This window comes from Eubalaena glacialis, chromosome 11, assembly GCF_028564815.1.
Source record: "Eubalaena glacialis isolate mEubGla1 chromosome 11, mEubGla1.1.hap2.+ XY, whole genome shotgun sequence".
Taxonomy (NCBI): Eukaryota; Metazoa; Chordata; class Mammalia; order Artiodactyla; family Balaenidae; genus Eubalaena; species Eubalaena glacialis.
Window position 1 is genome coordinate 32,188,320 of NC_083726.1, and position 20,874 is coordinate 32,209,193.

Genomic DNA, 20,874 nt, shown 5'->3' on the forward strand with positions numbered 1-20,874 from the left:
AGCAGGATAGCTACTGTGATTCCTATTTTACAAATGACACCCTGAGCTTTACAACCCAGAAGCATTTTGCCCAAAGTTAAACAACTAGAAAGTGTGATAGAGCCTTAAAAAGAAACCCTAGGTCATCTGACTCTTAACCCTAAATGTGGGTATCTAAATAATTATAATAGCAAGGGAAAGTGTTCTAAGTGAGGCATCTAAGTAATAAAGATGCATCCTGCTCCTGACTATAGAAGCACTTAGGCCTGGGATTGCCAAACTCTCTCAAAGAAATCATGCAACTCTTTGATAAACAATATGTTAAACTGAAAATAGCAAAATAGATTATTTTGTGCTGGTATAAATCATAGATTGTGCTAGTATAATCATAGATTGTGCTAAATCACAGCTTTCAGTATCGGCTAGTGATAACAAGAGCTAAACTTGTAAAAATAAAGCTGATTCATTCCACCTATTTTTTTTTCTTGTTTCTGTAATTGAGAAAAGTCCGCTATTATTTGGTCTTGGCACACTGTCCTGGCACAACTGGAGAAACTCTGTTCTTGGCTACCGCAGTTGGCAAGAAAAACAAGCCCGTGCATAGGCCTTTGGGTAGAAATAGAGGGTCTTATGCTTTGTTTTACCTTCATTTTAAAATGTTAGTTTCTGCCAAGACCAGAGGAGTTTCCCAGTGGAGAGGCCCCTGATTATTTGTCAGTGGTCAGAGCCCCAGCTGCTGTATCTTTTGTCTTTAAACAACAGAGGGTAGAGTGGGAACCAGTATGGGTACCAGAAAGATTCTCTGGGGCCAAAGCAGTAAAATTCTGCCAGAGGCACTAGGCAGAAGAAAGCAATAGGATAGAATACACTTTATTTTTTGCTTTTGTTTTAAAAATAAGCTAAATACTCCTGAAAAGGGGAGGTTACTTTTCTAAGGGTCTTTTAAGAAAATTACCCAGCACATTGTCTCTCAGAAATAGCAGGGTGTGATCCGCTGGTTGGTATTTAAATCTAACAATAATTACCAATTTTATTTTAAACTCTTTGAAACTATAATACTGTCAGACTGTTAGGATTTCCTTTAAGTTCCTAAACTAAAAAATCCTAAACGTTTCTGACCCTTTCCACTTACTAGTAATGTTGTTATAGAAAGAACAAAAACTGAGTTCCTGAATTTGGGCCACACATCTGCTGTCATTCTGACCTCTCTAAAATGATATAAACTATGAGTTGCTTGTGGTATTTGAGTAAAAAAATTCATCCATTTGTAGTTAAATTACATATTTATCAGTTTTCTTCTAACTTTTTATTTGAAAATACTTTCAAATTTCCAGAAAAGTTGTAAGAATATTTAAAGAACACCCATATACCTTTTAATACAGATTCATCTATTTTTAACATTTTGCCTCATTTGCTTTACTAAATGCTTACTTTCTGTGTTGCACATGTGTTATTTTTCTAAACCCATTGAGTAAGTTGTATACAAAATGGCTGTCTAACCCCTAAAATACTTCAGTGTGTGTTTCCTAAGGATTTTCTCTTACATAACCACAGTATGGTTGTCCGCTTCAATAAATTTAGCAGTAACTAAAATACTTCAATCTATTGGCTGTATTTCAATTTTATCAATTTTTTTTTTGCATTTTTTTCCCTCTAGTACGAGATCTAATCTAGAATCATGATTTGCATTTTAATATCATCCATGATCGGCAGAATAATGGTCCCCCAAAGATGTCTCATGCTGTGACTATATTACCTTCCATGGCAAAAGGGTCTTTGCAGATGTAATTAAGGATTTGGGGATGGGGAGAGTATTCTGGAGTATCCAGGTGGGCCCAGTCTGATCACATGAATCCTTATGAGAGGGAGGCAGGAGTTTAGGGACCAGAGAGAAGATGTTACACTACTGGCTTTGAAGATGAAGGGGCCACAAGCCAAGGAATGCAGGAGATCTCTAAAAGCTAGAAAAGGCGCGGAAAGGGATTCTTCTGTAGAGCCACTAGAAGAAACACAGCCCCTGTGATCACCTTGATTTGAGCCTAGGAAGACCCATTTTGGACTTTGACCTCAAGAACTAAAAAATAATAAATCTGTGCTGTTTTAAGCCCACTAAGTTCATGGAAACTAATGCATCGTGTCTCTTTGGTCTTACTTTAAGACTTCCCAACCTTTCTTTGTCTTTATGACAATGAAGTTTTTGAGTTATACAGCCCTCCCCTTTTGATAAAATATTTCTCTTTGAAACAATTGATGTTTTTTAATGATTATATTCAGAATAAGCATTCCAAGCCGTGATGCTACATTAAGTGATGACATGTCCTCAGGTTATCACATCCAAAGGCACACAATGTCCATCTTCTCTCCATAGTGCTGCATGTTTTGATCTCCTGGTTCAGGTGTTCCACCATTTCTGTGTATTTACTCATTAACAACTAAGAAGCAATCTTTGGGGAGATACTTGAAGACCACGTACAGTTCTTCATCAAAATTTCTCTCGTGGATTTAGCATCTATTGATAATTTTTACCTGAACCAGTCTTTACTGTCATGTCAGTTTTTAATCGTTATTCTTTTAAAGACAAGGTTAAACAAATAAGCCATTGGCCATACATAATGTTATTTTAACAATATGCCTCCCAGCCATCTTCCCTCTGTAGCACCCTTCCTCCCGTCTGCACGGATTTCACTATCTCAACTCTCCCCACCTTCTTTTGCCTGGTCTGCTCCCTCTGGGCTCATCTCATCTCCCTCGCCATTCCAGGATTTATTATGTGAGGTTTCAACTCTTCTTTAGAAGACAGGGTGGTTCTTCTTTAAAAAAACAAAACAAAACAAATACACCTGATCATTTTACCCCTCCTCTTCATATGCTTTGAATGGTTGTTCTTAGGAAAAGGAGCTCCTTAAACGAGGCCTCCAAGGCTCTCGTGATCTGGCACCTTTCCAAATTCTTGTTCAGTCCCTCAACCTCACGTGTTCCTTGCTGCCACTGTTCCTTTCCTGCACGCCTTTCTCTGTACCTAGAGTGCTGGTCAATCCTTTTGTTTAGGTAACTCCTGAATCTTTCATTTTCTTTTTCTTTTTTCCTTCTATGGTTTTCTTTTTTTTTTTTTCTTTTTTAATTGAAGTATAGTTGATTTACAATGCTGTGCCAGTCTATGCTGTACAGCAAAGTGACTCAGTTATACACATATAGACATTCCTTTTTTTCATATTCTTTTCCATTATGGTTTATCCCAGGAGATTGGATATAGTTCCCTGTGCTATACAGTAGGACATTATTGTTTATCCGTTCTAAATGTAATAGTTTGCATCTACCAACCCCAAATTCCCTCCCCCCCTCCCCCTTGGCAACCACAAGTCTGATCTCTATGTCTGTGAGTCTGTTTCTGTTTTGTAGATAGGTTCATTTGTGCCATATTTTATTTTATTTTATTTTATTTATTTATTTTTTTTTTTTAAATTTATTTGTTATTTATTTATTATTTATTTTTTTGGCTGTGTTGGGTCTTCGTTTCTGTGTGAGGGCTTTCTCTAGTTGCGGCAAGCGGGGGCCACTCTTCATCGCGATGCGCGGGCCTCTCACTATCGCGGCCTCTCTTGTTGCGGAGCACAGGCTCCAGACGCGCAGGCTCAGTAGTTGTGGCTCACGGGCCTAGTTGCTCCGCGGCATGTGGGATCCTCCCAGAGCAGGGCTCGAACCCGCGTCCCCTGCATTGGCAGGCAGATTCTCAACCACTGCGCCACCAGGGAAGCCCTGTGCCATATTTTAGATTCCACATGTAAGGATATCATATGGTATTTGTCTTTCTCTTTCTGACTTACATCACTTAGTATGATAATCTCTAGCTGTATCCATGTTGCTGCAAATGGCATTATTTCATTCCTTTTTCTGGCTGAGTAATATTCCATCGTATATATGTACCACTTCTTCTTTATCCATTCATCTGTCGATGGACATTTAGGTTGTTTCCATGTCTTGGCTATTGTGAATAGTGCTGCTCTGAACAGAGGGGTGCATGTATCTTTTTGAATTGTAGTTTTGTCCGGGTATATGCCCAGAAGTGGGATTGCTGGATCCTATGGTAGCTCTATTTTTAGTTTCCTGAGGAAGCTCCATGCTGTTCTCCATAGAGGCTGCACCAACTTACACTCCCACCAAGAGTGTAAGAGGGTTCCCTTTTCTCCACACCCTCTCCAGCATTTGTTATTTGTCTGACTCCTTCATTTTCAATTTCACTTCTTTAAGGAAGCCTTCCCGCTCCTTGAGGAAGCCATATCCTCCTATTAGAAACTCTTTTCATAGCACTCCTCAGAGTAGTAATGCTTTCGTTTATTTGTGGAATTATTTAGTTGATAATCTTCCATTTACCTGTAAACTTCCTGAGGGCAGGAATTGTATAATTTTGCTCTTCTATCCTCAGTGTCCAACATATGATAGGCACTTAATAAATTATCTGCTGAAAGAAAATGAAGAAGGAAGGAAGGAGGAAAGTGCCCTAACATGTAATCACTTGTAATTTCCCTGAGGCACCAATTGAATAGAATCTACAAGATTTTGATGATGAGGCGAATGACTGTAACTCATCACACATTATCTGCACCTCAATGTCATACTGTTATCTTCTTTTAGATATGTGTGCATTGTGTAAAAACTCTTAGGTCTAAGAGCTGTATCATGCAATTTTGAGGAATCATGGTTTCCGTGAGCCTTCTGTTAGGCTACTTTTATTGAGTCATTTCCTTAATCAAGAACCTTCTTATTGTTCTCGGTGATTGAAGGCTGAAAGCCAAATTCCTGAATCTGATGTTCTTGACCTTCCCTAATCTTGCCCCACCTCAACCACCTCATCTTAATACCCATTCTTCCCCAACACAAACTCGCCCCTCCAGCCAGATGCATCCCTGCCTCCTAGAATCACCTTGTTTATTCTCAATTCCAAGGCTGCCTAGTACTACTTCCCTTTGCTAGGAATGTTCTTTTCTCCCATCCTCTCATCCAAATTCTACCCACAGAATTACACAATACCCTGGGGCTAAAAGCATCTTAGTGGTCATCCGCCTCCAAGGTCAACTTAAGATCCCTCTTTCTCATAAGACCATTTCCTACTGTTCCAGACCATGCTCTCTTCCCTGTATCATTTGGCCAGTAAAAATTGACATCACCCCTATTTTGTGCGTCTGCTTGGTGCTTGTGGGGGACAAGTAGTCAGCAACACTGAGGTGGTATCTGCTCTGTGGACCTTACCTTTTAGTTTATTATCTCTGAATTTCTATAGAACTTGTCCAGAAACTAATCATTTGGGGTACTTGATCATATATTGCTTACATAGCTGTTTAAAATCGTATGCGTTATGGACTTGTCTCAAAGTACTGTGGTGAGAAATAATTAAGATACGAAAAACCCAAGATATAGTATACGTACAGTGATTGTCCTATGTCATCACAATTATTTTGTTGTTATATTTTCTCTTTTTGCTGTATTTATCTAAAGATTAGGGATCCAATCTTTTACTCCTTTGTATTTCCTTACCATTTAAGCAGGTAGTAGCTACTCAAAAACTACTTACCAGTAAACATTTAACTGTTGGCAAAAAATGCGTGATTTCCAAACCTTGAGGAGCCCATCTTATTTGTTTATATTCCTTTGGTTCTCACTAACAGTAATGAACTCAAGCTTTACCAACAAAACAAAACAAAAAAGTCCCATTATTATAAGGAGACTGAAGAATAGCATTCCAGTCAAGGATAGGGATGCAGCCAGGCCTCATGAAGGGCCTGGAGCCAGGATTGGAAAGCTACCAGGTTTTCCTTTCCCCATCTCTGCATCTCTGCCTCATTCTGTTTTGCCTGTGCAGAATTTTTCTCTGTTCCAGTCACCTGGGGGGCATATCGCTGCCCCAGAGCTCCCACATTTACATATTAGTTTTGACCCTGCTCAGAGACTCGTTCTCAGTTCCTATCATTACTACCAGTTTTGGGGAGGGACTTTCTGATTGACCCATCTGGCTCAGGAGGGCACTATTGTTCAACCAGCTGTGGCCGCAGGGCAAGTTCACTATTTGTAAGTGTGGATCCTCAGAATCCACCCCTATGATTTGATGTGCTCCCTATAGAAATAGACGTCAGTCAAGTAGACACTGTACTTAACTACTTCTATCTCTCATATAATATTTATTTCAAAGGAGTAAGTGTAAAATGTTAGGTAAATGAATAAAATATAACATTAAATATGATTTTTAAGTGGCTCTTTTGTATTCTCAAACTACAGTGCCCATCTTAATACATAAGTGATTATATTAAGATACTTTCAGAACATCTAGACCATTACTATCTGATAGAAGCCGCATATGTAATGTTAAATTGTCTGGTAGCTACATTTTAAAAAATAAAAAGGAACAGGAAAAATTAAGTATATTAAATTTTATTTAGTCCAATATATTCAAAATGTTATCATTGTACCTTACAATCAATATAAAATTATCAGTGGGATAGTTTTCATTTTTTTATATTTATTCAGAATCCACTGTGTATTTCATACCTACAGTACACTCCAGTTAGACATTAAATGTTCATCAGAAATATTTACTCATTTCGCTTTTTATAAAATTTACAGTTGAAAATGCATATTCCCATACCTAAGCTTTTCCAAACATACTTAAAAGTTTTCCAGTCACCAAATCAAGTATTGATTTTTTAACTTTCAACAGATTGAATTAGTTAAGCAAAACTAATATTTTAGTTCCTCAGTCACACTGGCCACATTTTGAGTGATAAGTAGCTGAAGGTGGTTAACGGACCCCCTGTCAGCTAGCACAGATTAGACCCCTGTATTTTATAGAGAAACTGAAGCTCTGAATAAGTGACTTGCCTAAAATCACAAAGTGTGTTAACGGAGTTAGAATTAGACACAGCCTCTAGTTCATCATTGCTGCCCTCACCTCCCCATGCTGATCTTTCCTCATGGTGCTATTTTGTGTCTGCTTCAGAGGCCATTTATAGGCCTGCCCTGGGAAACATCACATATTTATAGTGTTTTGACCGATTACCATCTTAATCAGATTGAGGTTTCTACATCACTTTAATTCAAACAAGAAAATGCAAAGTTAGATGTCTACAGTGAACACTGAAAACCCAAATTAATTGTTTAGACAGAAGACTAAAATAAATAACGACAAAACCCAGCTCCTCTAAAAGGGAGTTAAGATTTTGGAGACTCTACAGTAGTAATGTGAGCACACAATATTTTACAAAGTGTTATTGTAGGAATGTTTTAAATCTGCCTGCCCGTGGAATGTTTGAGAGTGGCAGGGAGTGTCAGCTTTCTAGCCCTAAGAGTAAAAACCAGAGAGAGTTCGCTAAAGGCGATTAGCATTTGCTCTTTGGTTGCAACGATTGCTGGGAGAAGTTTGCTTTCCGTGGTATAACTCTGGATTCACTGAAATGAGACAGAGCCATTTCCAATTCTTAAGAAATCTCTTAATTGAGGTTAAGGACCAGTGTGCCTCGTCCAGATGTGAGACCACATGAGTCATGGAGAACCCAGCAGAAAATACTGCAGCTGTATGTGCTTTGACTGTATTCACTGATTAAAGAACTAGACGAGTGCTTGGGAGTCTTGGTTTCTAATATTTGTTCTAAGTTTGTTGTGTAATCTTGGCAAGCCACTTCACTGCTTTAGGCCTTGGTTTTCTCATTTATGAAATTGGTGGGACTGGACCAGATGGCTTTCAGCATTTCTTCCAGATCTAAACCATTGTGATTCCAGTGGCACGGCTCTAGATTCTTTTGTCTGCCCAGCCAGGAGGTAAATGCTAGAAGCACAAGAGGGAAGAAAGGAATGCTTTTGTGCCCTGGGCATCCATACCTCTAATTCTGGCAAGATTGAGGGTTGACACTCATTAAAGAAAACAAAACAAAAGCAATCAAACTGGGTGGTAATGCTGGTAATTAGATTGGTTGGATTAGAAGATGGGGTGAAGACTCACTGTGACTATTCCTCAGAAGCCTCATAGTTTATGAGCCAGGCCTTTCCTCCCTCGGAGTCTCTAATGGATATTTTACCCCAGCTCCTTTGTGGAGAAGTCCCTCACAGTGCAGACAACTACTTGAGGCCAACTAAGGAAGCAGACACGTATCTAAGACAGTTACCAAATGGAAAAATAGTGCCAAGTGCATCCATGAAGAAATGTTAGAGTATGTTTTGTCCACTTTCAGATTCTAATTCCAAAAGGCTTATGGTGACTGCTCTTAGAGACTCTCTCTTCATCTAAGACTGATGTGGAAGAGTGTGTCAAATGTTTTCAACTATTAAACCAGAACAGTTTCTTAAATGAAGCAGGGGATGGAGAGGAGAAAGCAGGCCAGATTTAGCAAGTCCCCAGGATGTTTTTATTTCAGCCAGCGACTCAAATTTACCAGTTCTGGGTCCACAGAGGTATTATGTCATACATCTTATGAAATTCATATATCATCTATTTTAAATTTTCATTGTTGGTTTTTGGAAGCGGTCATATTCCTGGTTATGTTTAGAATGCTTTCAATTGTAGTAGTTTTTATATCTTTAATTGTTTAGTTAAATCATTAATTTGGTGCTTATGGTATTTTAAAATCCCTGAGGAAGTTCACAGTTTTTACCCAAATCTTCTGTGGTGGCATGCTAGCAGGTCAAGGACATTGAGTCAATATCATTGATTCAGTTAGCATTCTAGAATGATACATGTTATATGTGTGTGTATATATATATATATATATGTATATATAATTTATATATACACACACATAAAAAGATGAATAGAAAGCATGTGTTGCTCCAGTAGTCCTAAATAGAGCTGCTATAATTGACCCAGAAAATGTAAGACAGAGGCTACCAAGAAAGAAGGTAAGAAATTAAGAGTATGGAGTTAAGAAGTTTGGAGTTTTTCAAAGCAAAAACTATATTTCTTTTTGTATGTGTATGGGTGAATAAAACATTAAATTATGTGTACTTCAGGAATTTGAAAGGTACTCCTTACATCACCTCTTTGACATCCTGTGTGACTTTATCAACTTTATTAATTCTTCACATTCTTCTAGTGAAATAAAGAACATTATGTATATCTTACATTCTTCTGATATATGTTGTGAGTAAATATTTATATAAAACTATTTGTTTAAAATGGTCTCTGAAAGATAAAGAGTGACAATAATGCCTGTTATTAAGGTAAAGGAAAAAATTAAATTTGTGACCCTCAAACTTTTAATTATCTATTTCCTAATCATAATCTTGGAAGAGGTGAAAAACAGAGAGACTTCCTATCATCTCACAAATGAAATATTTAGTTCACTGAGTTTTGTTCTCTCTGCAAATCATTGACTATTTAATTAAAAAGAAAATGCGAAACTGCTTGATATTCTTGTCAAAACTGGTTTCCTTTCTTGCAGGCAGACAAGTTAAAACTGGCTAATATTTAATATTGTTTACCTCAGTTTTATCTTTAATAAATCCAATAATCTTTAAAAGCTAAAATATAACTGTTTAAACAAATTTAGTGAAAAGAAAGAACTTTGAATTGATTAGTCTTTTCCAAGAATGAATAATGAATGAAATACAGTTAAAGACGTTTAGAAATATATTTCTCAGCAGTGTAGTCCAGAAGTTTATATCAAATATCAATGAATTTTTCATGACTCTAAAAGGGCAGATATTGGGCTAGGATTAGACTGTGGGATTTCCAGGATTTAACTAAGAAATTAGAGGTTTAGGGTTGAAAATGTTACTGGGAAAAGTTGATTGCTTGGACTGTTGATTAGGTCTGTGAAAACAAGGGTGGGTGGCCATGGGGCGAGTAGTCATAGTTAAATAAGAACTTGAAAATGGAATGTAAACATAGAGTTCATTTGAAAATAGAGACAAACAGAAGTAGCAGTAAGCACCCCAGAGTTCCCAGTTAAAAATAAGAAACATAGGGGCTTCCCTGGTGGCGCAGTGGTTGAGAATCTGCCTGCTAATGCAGGGGATGCGGGTTCGCGCCCTGGTCTCGGAGGATGCCACATGCCGCGGAGCAACTAGGCCCATGAGCCACAACTACTGAGCCTGCGCGTCTGGAGCCTGTGCTCCGCAACAAGAGAGGCCACAATAGTGAGAGGCCCGCGCACCGCGATGAAGAGTGGCCCCCGCTTGCCGCAACTACAGAAAGCCCTAGCACAGAAGCGAAGACCCAACATAGCAATCAATCAATCAATCAATCAATCTAAAAAAAATAAAATAAAATAAGAAACATAAACAAACTCTTTTCTGCTTTAACCACAAAATAAGCAACAAAAACCAAACAAAACCAAAAAGAAACAACAACAACAAAACCAACCTGTTCATTTAAGGCAAAGACCACAGAAACAAAAGGAGTACCTTAGTTCAGAACAAGGGAATTTGATTTTGGTTCCTACACGTCAGAGGATATGAGAGAAGGACAGGCAAGCTTATTCACAAAGTGGAGCAAGGACAGAGTTTGAAAAGATTAATACATGAGATCTGCTTGCTGTGGAAAAATTTGCACAATTTCAAAGGAATGAACGAATTGGTGAAGGCTGTTCTACCGAGTAAGTACTATTAAGGCAGTATTTACAGAATGTGGTGTTTCCTATATCCTAGGAAATCTGCCCCTTGCTGATAGGGCTGACTATCTAAAAGGAATTATCACTGTCTAAACAGAGGGAAACTTGGAGAGCAGTCAGCCCCAAAAGAAAGACTGACAGCTTGTAAAGAGACTTGTTAACGATGCAAATATGAACTTGCATATGCTTGAGATAAGCGTTAATTTTACAAAACAAAGAGTTCATTCTCAACATGTTTTGGAAACACAGTCTTTAAGAGCTTGGTTGATGAGTCAAATGAAATGGCCTAATTGAACTAATTCCCATTTAGAGGTTTGTTTATTCTACTTATCTGAAGCCAGAGCCAACAATCCCTAAAATTTTTGAATGGCATTTAATGCTTCCAGAAATTGCAGCTGACCTATCTGTAGATAAGACAGTTTCCCTTTCAGCTGAATCATATTAATTAAAACTGTTCTGTTAAATAAATATAAAATGGCCCCCTTGTATAATTTAGAATACATAAATTACTTGACCTTCCCCCACAGAGATATTCTGCTGGTAGGTAAAGAAATAAAGTTTAGTGGTTTTATTCGTTTTACATGGCATCAGTTACTCTCTCTGATTACAACATTTTCATTACAATAGGAGTCATTTTAAATTATTTAGGATCTTAATAAGCCAAGACCATTTTATCTTTGCCAATAATTATCTTATTTTTCTCACTATAACATTTTAACAGAGTTAAAAAAATAAATCAGGACCTTTACTTAAAAGATCTTTATAAGAGAGAAGATAACGTTACAGTATACCAAGTATGTGAATTTATGACCAATTATTATATTTTAAGTGATGTTACATTAATTAAAAAAAATTATAATCCATTCTAACATACTAAGAAGTTTTTTCTAATAATCTAAACCTTTACTGATCCACAGCCATTTATAGCAGGGGTTGGCAAACTATACCCTATAGGCCAGATCCAGTCTGCTGCCTGCTTTTATATGGACAGGCAGCTGAGTTTGTTTTTTACAGAGAAACATTTACAGTCTATTTGATGATAGAGAATGCTTTTAACCCCAAGCAAAATGTTGACCCAAAATAAAGCATTCCATTCTTCTTACTGGTAGACCTGTATTACGAAAGAAATTAAATTCAATTTTTTAAAATTTATTTATTTAATTTTTGGCTGCACTGGGTCTTCGCTGCTGCATGCAGAAAGGGTTTTCTCTAGTTGCTGAGAGCGGGGTCTACTCTTTGTTGCAGTGCGCAGGCTTCTCATTGCGGTGGCTTCTCTTGTTGCAGAGCACGGGCTCTAGGCACGCAGGCTTCAGTAGTTGTGGATCGCAGGCTCTAGAGCTCAGGCTCAGTAGTTGTGGTGCACGGGCTTAGTTGCTCCGCGGCATGTGGGATCTTCCCAGACCAGGGCTCGAACCCATGTTCCCTGCATTGGCAGGGGGATTCTTAACCACCGCGCCACCAGGGAAGCCCTAAATTCAATTATTACGCAAAAGAAATTATATTCAAGTAAAATCATTACCTGTTAAACTTTGTAATAAAAAAATTTGTGGAAATTTATTTTCTCTTGTATAAATGGACCTACACAATATCCTTGATTTTTGCCTCTTGGCATAGACAGCCTAAAATATTTACCATCTAGCCCTTTCCAGAAAAACATGGACCCCTGTGATGGAGTATTTTTTCTCATTCATTTTTATTTTTTAATTTATTTTTTATATTTGGCTGCTTTGGGTCTTCGTTGCTGTGCGCGGGCTTTCTCTAGTTGCCGTGAGCGGCGGCCACTCTTCATTGTGTGGGCTTCTCATTGCGGTGGCTTCTCTTCTTGCAGAGCACAGGCTCTAGGCACGTGGGCTTCAGTAGTTGTGGCACACAAGCTCAGTAGTTGTGGCTCACGGGCTCTAGAGCACAGGCTCAGTAGTTGTGGCTCACGGGCTTAGTTGTTCCGCGGCCGGTGGGATCTTCCCGGACCAGGGCTCGAACCCGTGTCCCCTGCATTGGCAGGCGGATTCTTAACCACTGCACCACCAGGTCCGTGTCCCCTGCATTGGTAAGCGGATTCTTAACCACTGCGCCATCAGGTAAGCCCCTCTCATTCATTTTTTAATCACACCTACATCAGTTCAGCAGGTAGTTTCTGAGCAACTCCCATATGACAGACACTGTTCTAGGCCCCAGGAGACACTGTAGAGAACAAGGTTTTATAAAAATACTGCCTTCATGAAACTTACATTCAAATTATGTACCTCATCTCCTCAAAACTACCTTGTTTCCATTATTCCCATTCTATAGAGAGGCAAAGTGAGGTTCAGAGAATTTATGTAGCTTGTCTGGAGTCTCTCAGTCAGAACTGAACCCAGTTATGCCTGACTCCAAAGCTTGAGCTTCTAACCAGTGGGCAGGGCTGGCTTCGTGGGCAGGGGGCTCCATGCTTGGTTTCATGCTCTGTCGCCATCTTGAAACTCTTAATCATTTTTTTGAACATGTTTTTGAACAATACATACATTTCCATTTTGCCATTGGCCCCACAAATTATGTAGCTGGTCCTGCCACTAAGGCAAACGTGCTTCTCTCTCAGACCACATTCTGCCAGGGCTACTTTTTTTTTTTTAAACACGCATGGGAATTCATCTATGAAGAAGCCTTGAAATCTATCAAGGTCTTTAGAAAAATAAGTTATTATTAATCCACTGATTCATTTTCCAATTCACCAAAAGACTGGAAGTTCCTTGAAGACTAGGACTCTCTCCCACAATAATTTTTTTGTAGTTTCCTCTGGGCCTGAAGTTCTTTTTAGAATACAGTAAGTAAGAAATAAATATCTTTCAATAGAATTAAATTCCATTAGTATCTGAACCTTGTCAAGGGCTCTGTCTTGGCTCTTCTTGTCTTAATTTTACTTCCATGGAAGAGCAAAATCTTTACCATCAACAGTTTCCTCTGATCTTTATGCATTTGTAAATTTTGAAACAGATGTTAGGTATGAGTTAAATAAAACATAAGAACTAACCTGTGTTGATATAAGGAAATCCTTTGTCCAGGAGTCCATGACTGAAACATTGATGGCTTTGAAGGGTAATCCAAGGTTACTGTACTTAAAATAGGTGCTTTATCTTCTTTTCTTTCAATTTCTTACAGCCTAGTCATTGTTGGATAAGCGAGATGGTGGAACAATTGTCAGTCAGCTTGACTGATCTTCTGGACAAGTTTTCAAATATTTCTGAAGGCCTGAGTAATTACTCTATCATAGACAAACTTGTGAAAATAGTCGATGACCTTGTGGAGTGCATGGAAGAACACTCATTTGAGGTAACTTTGTATTCATTGGGATTGCTTTTTATTACTCTTCTCTAAAACCTGTGCTGATTGGTCATGGCAGGGATGGGGGCATATTTGTGAGATTTCTAATTTATAAATTTTTAATTAAAAAAATTTTTAAGATGAGCACATCTCTTAGAGTTAACATCTCTTTTTATATCAATCATATCAGTACAAATAGTGTGCTAATGGCATTGATAAGAAGTAGAGGTCACAAAAAGTAGGGTATATCAGACGAGGTGTCATGAAGGAAATAACATACGCACTGGGGCCTGAAAGATGAGTTAGGTGGTCAGTAAATGGCAATCTCTGGAAGAGCATTCCAAATACCAGAGAATGTCCATTTACTAATCATAGAGTAGTACATAGTAAGTGCTACATAGGTGTTAACTCTTATTATTACCTTTTATTTATAGATAATCATGTATTTATGAATTCCTAAAATAGAGCTTTGACTTGTTTGGAGGATTTTATAGAAAATCATACTCTTTTTATTCTTCTGAGACTTGCTTCTTTCACTCTGAGTTATGTTTATAAGATATATCCACATTGATGCATAAAGCTGTAGTTAATTTTTTTTTTTTTTTTTTTACTGTTTATAGAGCATTCCATTGATTCAATATACCACTGTTTATTAAACCACTCTCCTGTTTATTGGTGTAAGGGTTTATAAACACTGCTGGGAAGAACTTTCTTATATGCCTCTTGGTGCAGTTGTGCAAGAGCTTCCTCAGAGTATTTACCTAGAAGTGGAATTTCTGGGTCACAGGATGGGCGCATGTCCAACTTTACTAGATAATATCAAATGTGCCAATTTATGTCATTCCAGTGATTTATAAGAGACCCCTCTGCTCCATGTCCTCGCCAGTACTTAGTATCATCAGACTTTTAAATTATTGGCTATTTGGAGCATGTATTATGGAGGGGTATTTTTTTTTAATGAGGAGTAATAATTTTAATGAGCATCTCTAAAGAACAGTGTCTGTAATTTGTTGTTAGGATTATTTCATTGTTATGATGTTGTATTCACCTTTCTCACCCTCACCACCACCCTCTTCCTTTTATCTGGAGTTGAGCCCCAGACTGAACTGGATGGGATCATTTACCCTGCAGTACCAATTTGAATCATATGTGTTAAAACAGTTGTCTAAAAGTGTCTGTTTCACTTGAATCTTTCAAGGACACATTTATAGTCTATTACCTTGACATCAGTTAAATCTATAGACTATTTGATAAATATAATCCTATTTTTTTTCTTCTTCTAGAATGTAAAAAAATCATCTAAGAGCCCAGAACCTAGGCTGTTTACTCCTGAAAAATTCTTTGGAATTTTTAATAAATCCATTGATGCCTTCAAGGACTTGAAGATGGTGGCTTCTAAAACTAGTGAATGTGTGATGTCTTCAACATCAAGTCCTGAAAAAGGTAAGACATATAAGCATTTCTAATATAAGTATAAAAAGCAAGTTTGAATCTTATATGTATAGGTAAGAATCTACCTTTGACTCAAATATATGTGTAGCTAGGGAAAGATGTGTGTATGTCTAATATAAAAGCAAATATCAGTGGCATGAAAGAAACAAACAGTTGTAGATTTGTTGGTGTTCAAGCCAAAACAACACTTACTGTGCATGAGTAAACAATATATGAGATAGTCATATTTTTATCTGATATTTGCTAGTAATGTACAATTATATTATTCTTCACCTCCAGTCTTCTTAATGTCCCCTTCTCAAATCTGAATAATCTAGATTTGGGAAGCAGAGCTGGAAAGTACTCTGATATTGCACTTCACCTTTTGAGGACTCTGTAATTTATGTAAATCACCATGCAACACTGACACATTATTGCTTTCTATTTAGATTCCAGAGTCAGTGTCACAAAACCATTTATGTTACCCCCTGTTGCAGCCAGTTCCCTTAGGAATGACAGCAGTAGCAGTAATAGTAAGTACACGTATCTGACTTAATGCATGCATGGCTCCAATTAGCATCTGTAGGAGTATTGCATGGGCTTTAAAGGAAATTTCTACAATCATTACTATTAACGCTGTTCTGTTGCTATTCTTCCTGTTATGATCTTCCTGAGAATTAAATATTAGGTTTGTACAATTGGATTTCCCTATAGCTAGGGATAATGTTTAATCGGGGTAATAAATTTTCTGCTAAGATTATTTTAAATAAGGCATGAAATTACTTTTAGATGTATGATTTATAAACTTTTTTCATTGTTGACTTAAAATATATTTCACGTGGAATTTGCCTGACAAAAATGGAATTTTAAAATGGAAAATACAAGTGCTGGTTGTATAAAATTCCAAGGATATTTTCTGTTTTGTTGTGTATATCACTATTTACTATTGTGTGTTTGGAAATTTGATGATTTTTGTTATTTTACTATAAAATTACATGTTGGGGGAGAATATTCTTTCTCTGAAATTTCTGTCCTCAGTGGTGAAGAAGAACCCAGTTACCTGGAAGTCTAATGTCTTTTTTTCAAATGTAGGCAAAGGTCACTATAAAGGTCATTGGATTTACTAAATATCCTGATCCTCTAGCCTCATGGCAACTGTAGGAGGAAAAAAATTCATCCTTTGATCTTAGCTAAGAAAGTCATCCCTTAAGACTTAGTAATGGGGCACTCTCATATGTTCAAGGACATCAAAGACCTATCTGTAAAAAGGAGTAATCAATTTAATACAAATCCACAACAGCAATGCTACAATTCAGAAATTAAAAGAAAAAGCTCTAAAATCCAAATTGTTTTGGAATTTTTGCCAACAAAACCTGACCTGAATTGTGATGAGGCTATTTATAATATTTATCTTTCTGAAAGTGAATATCTATGCATTTCACTAGGAAATATTAATGTGTTTGATTATAGGGTGCTACCCAGACCTCATTGAAGATATTATATAATATACAATATTTACAGGACCGAACCTTCTAAGATCTAAAATTCTGAATCACATAACACATTGGATCTGAAAAGTTTTGAAGAGACTCTTTGTGTGTTAGTCAGTTAAGGTCTTTCCTACTAACTATGAATATTATTAATCTTTCCAAAGAAGAAATTTTGTCTTCTTAAATTCTGTTTGTATTTCATTGATTTCTAATCTTATGTTTATTATTTCCCTACTTCTACTTTGGGTTTAATTTGCTCAATTAGTTCTAACTTCTTAAGTTCTTTTTTTTTTTAAAGTATTTGTTTATTTATTTATGGCTGTGTTGGGTCTTCGTTTCTGCGCGAGGGCTTTCTCCAGTTGCGTCAAGCGGGGGCCACTCTTCATCGCGGTGCGTGGGCCTCTCACTATCGCGGCCTCTCTTGTTGCGGAGCACAGGCTCCAGACGCGCAGGCTCAGTAATTGTGGCTCACGGGCCCAGCTACTCCGCGGCATGTGGGATCCTCCCAGACCAGGGCTCGAACCCGTGTCCCCTGCATCGGCAGGCGGACTCTCAACCACTGCGCCACCAGGGAAGCCCCCAAACTTCTTAAGTTCTTAAGGTAGAAAAAGTAGATCATTGACTCTAAACCATTCTTCTTTTCTAATATAAGCACTTAAAGGTATAAATTTCATTAAAAGCAGCTTTAGCTATATTCTACACATTCTGATATGTTGTGTGTCCATTATCATACCTTTAAAATACTTCTTTTAATTCTTGTGATTTCTTCTTTGATTCATGGGTAATATAAAAGTGGGTTGTTATCTAAAAATATGTGTTTTTTCTAGATATCTTATTATTAACTCCACTATTGTCAGAGAACATACACTGTAATCTTTTGAAATTTATTGAGACATTTTATAAGTATTATTCAAGTCTTGGGTGTAGCATTCTCAAATTTAATCCACGTAGTTGATAGTGTTGTTTAGATCTTCTATATCCTTATTAAGTTTTTTTTCTAATTTTTTATTACCTACTGAGAGGGGGATATTAAAAATGGTTGTGGATTTGGTTATTTCTCCTTTTGGTTCCGAGTTTTTTGCTTCATCTGTTTTGCAGCTCTACTATTAGGTGCTTATACATTTATCATTGTTATGTCTTCCCTGATTAATTGACCTTTATATCTTACTGCAGTATCCCATATTAACTCTGGTAGAGCTCTTGTCTTGAAGTGGATTTTGTCTGACATTAGTAGAGCCAGCCTTTCTTATGCTTACTGTTTTCATGTATATCGTTTTTCTTCCTTTCATTTTCAACATATTGTCTTTATTTTAAAAGTACATCTCTTTGGGCCTTGCTATTTTATCTAGTACTTTACTTTTAATTACAGTGTTTTATCTGTTTATATTTAGTACAGTTATTGGTATGGTTGGATGTGGGTCTACCATTTTGTTATTGGCCGCATTTGTTTACTGATACTCTGTTCCTCCTTTACAGACCTCTTTTGTGTTGATTTTTTTTTTTTTTTTTAGTGTTCTATTTTAATTACTCTGTTGGCTTTTCAACAGCACCTCTTGACGTCATTTTGTGGTTGCTTTAGGAATTACCACATACATCTTCACTTGTAACATTCTACTTAGAGTTAATGTTGTAGCACATCCAGAAACAATATAAGAACCTTGAAGCAGGATAGTTCCACTTGCCCACAACCATCTTTTGTGCTGTGTTGACATATATATCTACTTGGTTATAAACCCCACAATGCAGTCTTAAAATTATTGCTTTAAACCATCATATGTCTTTTAAAGAAAGTAAGAGAAGGGAAAAAAAATCTTTTATATTTACCCACATATTTATTATTTCTTGTTACTCCTCATTCCCTCTTGTAAATCCAAATTTCTGTCTAGTGTTAATTCCTTTCTGGCTGAAGAGCTTCCTTTAGCATTTCTTGTAGTGCAGATCTGTTGCCACCAAAACAATTTTTTTTTCTTTTAATTGAAAAATGTCTTTGTCTTCAGTATTGCAGGTACTTTTTACTAGATATGGAATTCTGGGTTAACAGAATTTTTTTTTCTGAGTCCTTTAAAGACGTCACTCCATTGTCTTCCTGCTTCTATTGTTTCTGACAAAAAGGCAGGCAGCATTGGTATGATGTTTTTCCTTGCATGTACTGGATCATTTTTCCCCTCTGCCTTTCAAAATTTTCTTCTGTTTAGGAGTTTAAAAAAGATGCACCTAGGAGTGGTTTTCTTGTTGTTTGTCAAGCTTCTTGGATACGTAAGCTTATTTTCCTCAAATTTGGGGGAAATTTGGCCATAATTTTTGCAAACATTTTATTCTTCATTCTCAGCTCCTTTTCAGAGGAATCACACATATGTATAATCACACATATACCAATCCCACATATGTTAGGCAATTTGATAATATCAGTCTCACAGATCATGGAGGTTTTGTTCAGTTTTTTTTTTCCCAACCTCTCTTCTCTCTAGTCTTGAAAGTGAATAATTTCAACCTATCTGTTTTCAAGTTCCCCGGCGTTTCTGGCGTCTCTAATCTGCTAAATTTTTCTTCCAGTAAATTTTCATTTGCCATTAAATTTTTTTTTATTAAGACTTTATTGTTTTAGAGCAGTTTAAGGTTCACAGCAAAACTGAGGGGAAGGTGCAGAGATTTTCTTACATACCCCCTACCATCACATACCCATAGCCTCCCCCATTATCAACATCCTCCACTAGAGTGGTCCAGTTGTTACAGTCGATGAATCTACATGGACATGTCATAATCACCCGAAGTCCATAGTTTACATAAGGGTTCACTCTTGGTGGTATACAGTCTGCAGGTTTGATTCCAGTGTATCTTTTCATTTCTAAGTTTGTACTTTGTATTCTAGAATTTCCATTCAATTCTTTTTATATTTTATATTTTTCTGCTGAGATTTTTCATCTGCATATTCATTATAACAATATTTTCTTTTTTGGCCCTTGGATATAGTTATAACAGCTGCTCTAAAGTTCTTGTCTCCTAATTTCAACATGTAGGTCATCCCAGCTTGGTTTCTATTACTGATTTTTTTTCTCCCTGATTATGGGTCACATTTCCCTTTAGATGGCTAGTAATTTTTGAACATATGCTGGATATTATGGATATTATGTTGTTGAATATCTGGATTTTGTAGCCTTCCTTCAGAGACTTGTGAGTTTTGTTCTGGTAGGCAGTTCAATTCCTAGCAGATCAGCTTTATTTTCCTTCCCAGTCTTGTTTTTAAGCTTTCTTAGAGGGAGGCGAGAGAGTAGCTTTATTTCTAAGGCATGGAGTTTCTGAGATGTTTCTTGAGTACCTGGAAAATCTCTCCATTCTTGCTTGTCAGAACTCCTTCGTCTCTGAATTGACTGCTAGGGTCTCTGTTAAAGCCATAGCTTCCCGGGCATTGTTTATTGCCAGGTTTTGTGAAGACTTTCCCTGTGCATGTACAGCTTATTAGTCAACCAACGACCTAAGGAGACTCCTCCAGAGACTTCTACCTCTCCTGTTCTGCACAGCTCCTTTCCCACAAATAACCCTGCCTCACAGACTCCAGCTAGGGCAGCAACCCTGAACTTCATTCTCTGATTCCCTACCTCAGTGAGACTACTAAGTCTGAAGGTGCCTCCCAGCCAGAAAATCAGGACAATCGTGAGCCTTACCACGTGTGTTTTTTCCTCTCTCGGGGATTACACTCTTGGACTGCCTTTTGGCTGATGTCTGAAAACAGTTGCCTCATATAATTTGTTTAGTATAATAATTATTTAAGTTGGGAAGGCTAATCTGCTCTCATCATGGTTGGAAGAAAAAGTCTTTTCTACTTACTTTAAAAGACAAACTGAATATAAAACACCTATTTGGTCCTGTACCTCTGAGTTTATAGGTACTTTTTAAATTGCAACATGAATGACCAGTCTTCTTTTTTGTTTTCCTTTCTTTTTTTTTCCTTTTTGTAAAAAATATGGGTCTTGCATAATCAGCTTTTGGCCAGGTGTTGTCACTCATGAATGAATACGGCACTTAGATACCCATGCACAAGACTAGCTCTTATGTAGTGTACATTCTCATAGGAGAAACAGACACAA

The 20,874-nt window shown here is 37.2% G+C and overlaps 1 protein-coding gene across 5 annotated transcripts in view; it reads left to right on the top strand.

The window, feature by feature from the left end:
- Positions 1 to 20,874, top strand: part of KITLG (KIT ligand) — an 89,110-nt gene that overhangs the window by 50,358 nt on the left and 17,878 nt on the right. For 3 of the 5 annotated variants that reach the window (XM_061205006.1, XM_061205008.1, XM_061205007.1), the window contains 3 exons: positions 13,707 to 13,877; positions 15,152 to 15,311; positions 15,749 to 15,832. In XM_061205006.1, coding sequence (XP_061060989.1) covers positions 13,707 to 13,877; positions 15,152 to 15,311; positions 15,749 to 15,832 — 415 coding nt within the window. The remainder of the gene's footprint in view (positions 1 to 13,706; positions 13,878 to 15,151; positions 15,312 to 15,748; positions 15,833 to 20,874) is intronic. The other 2 variants (XM_061205009.1, XM_061205010.1) reach the window with 1 other exon arrangement.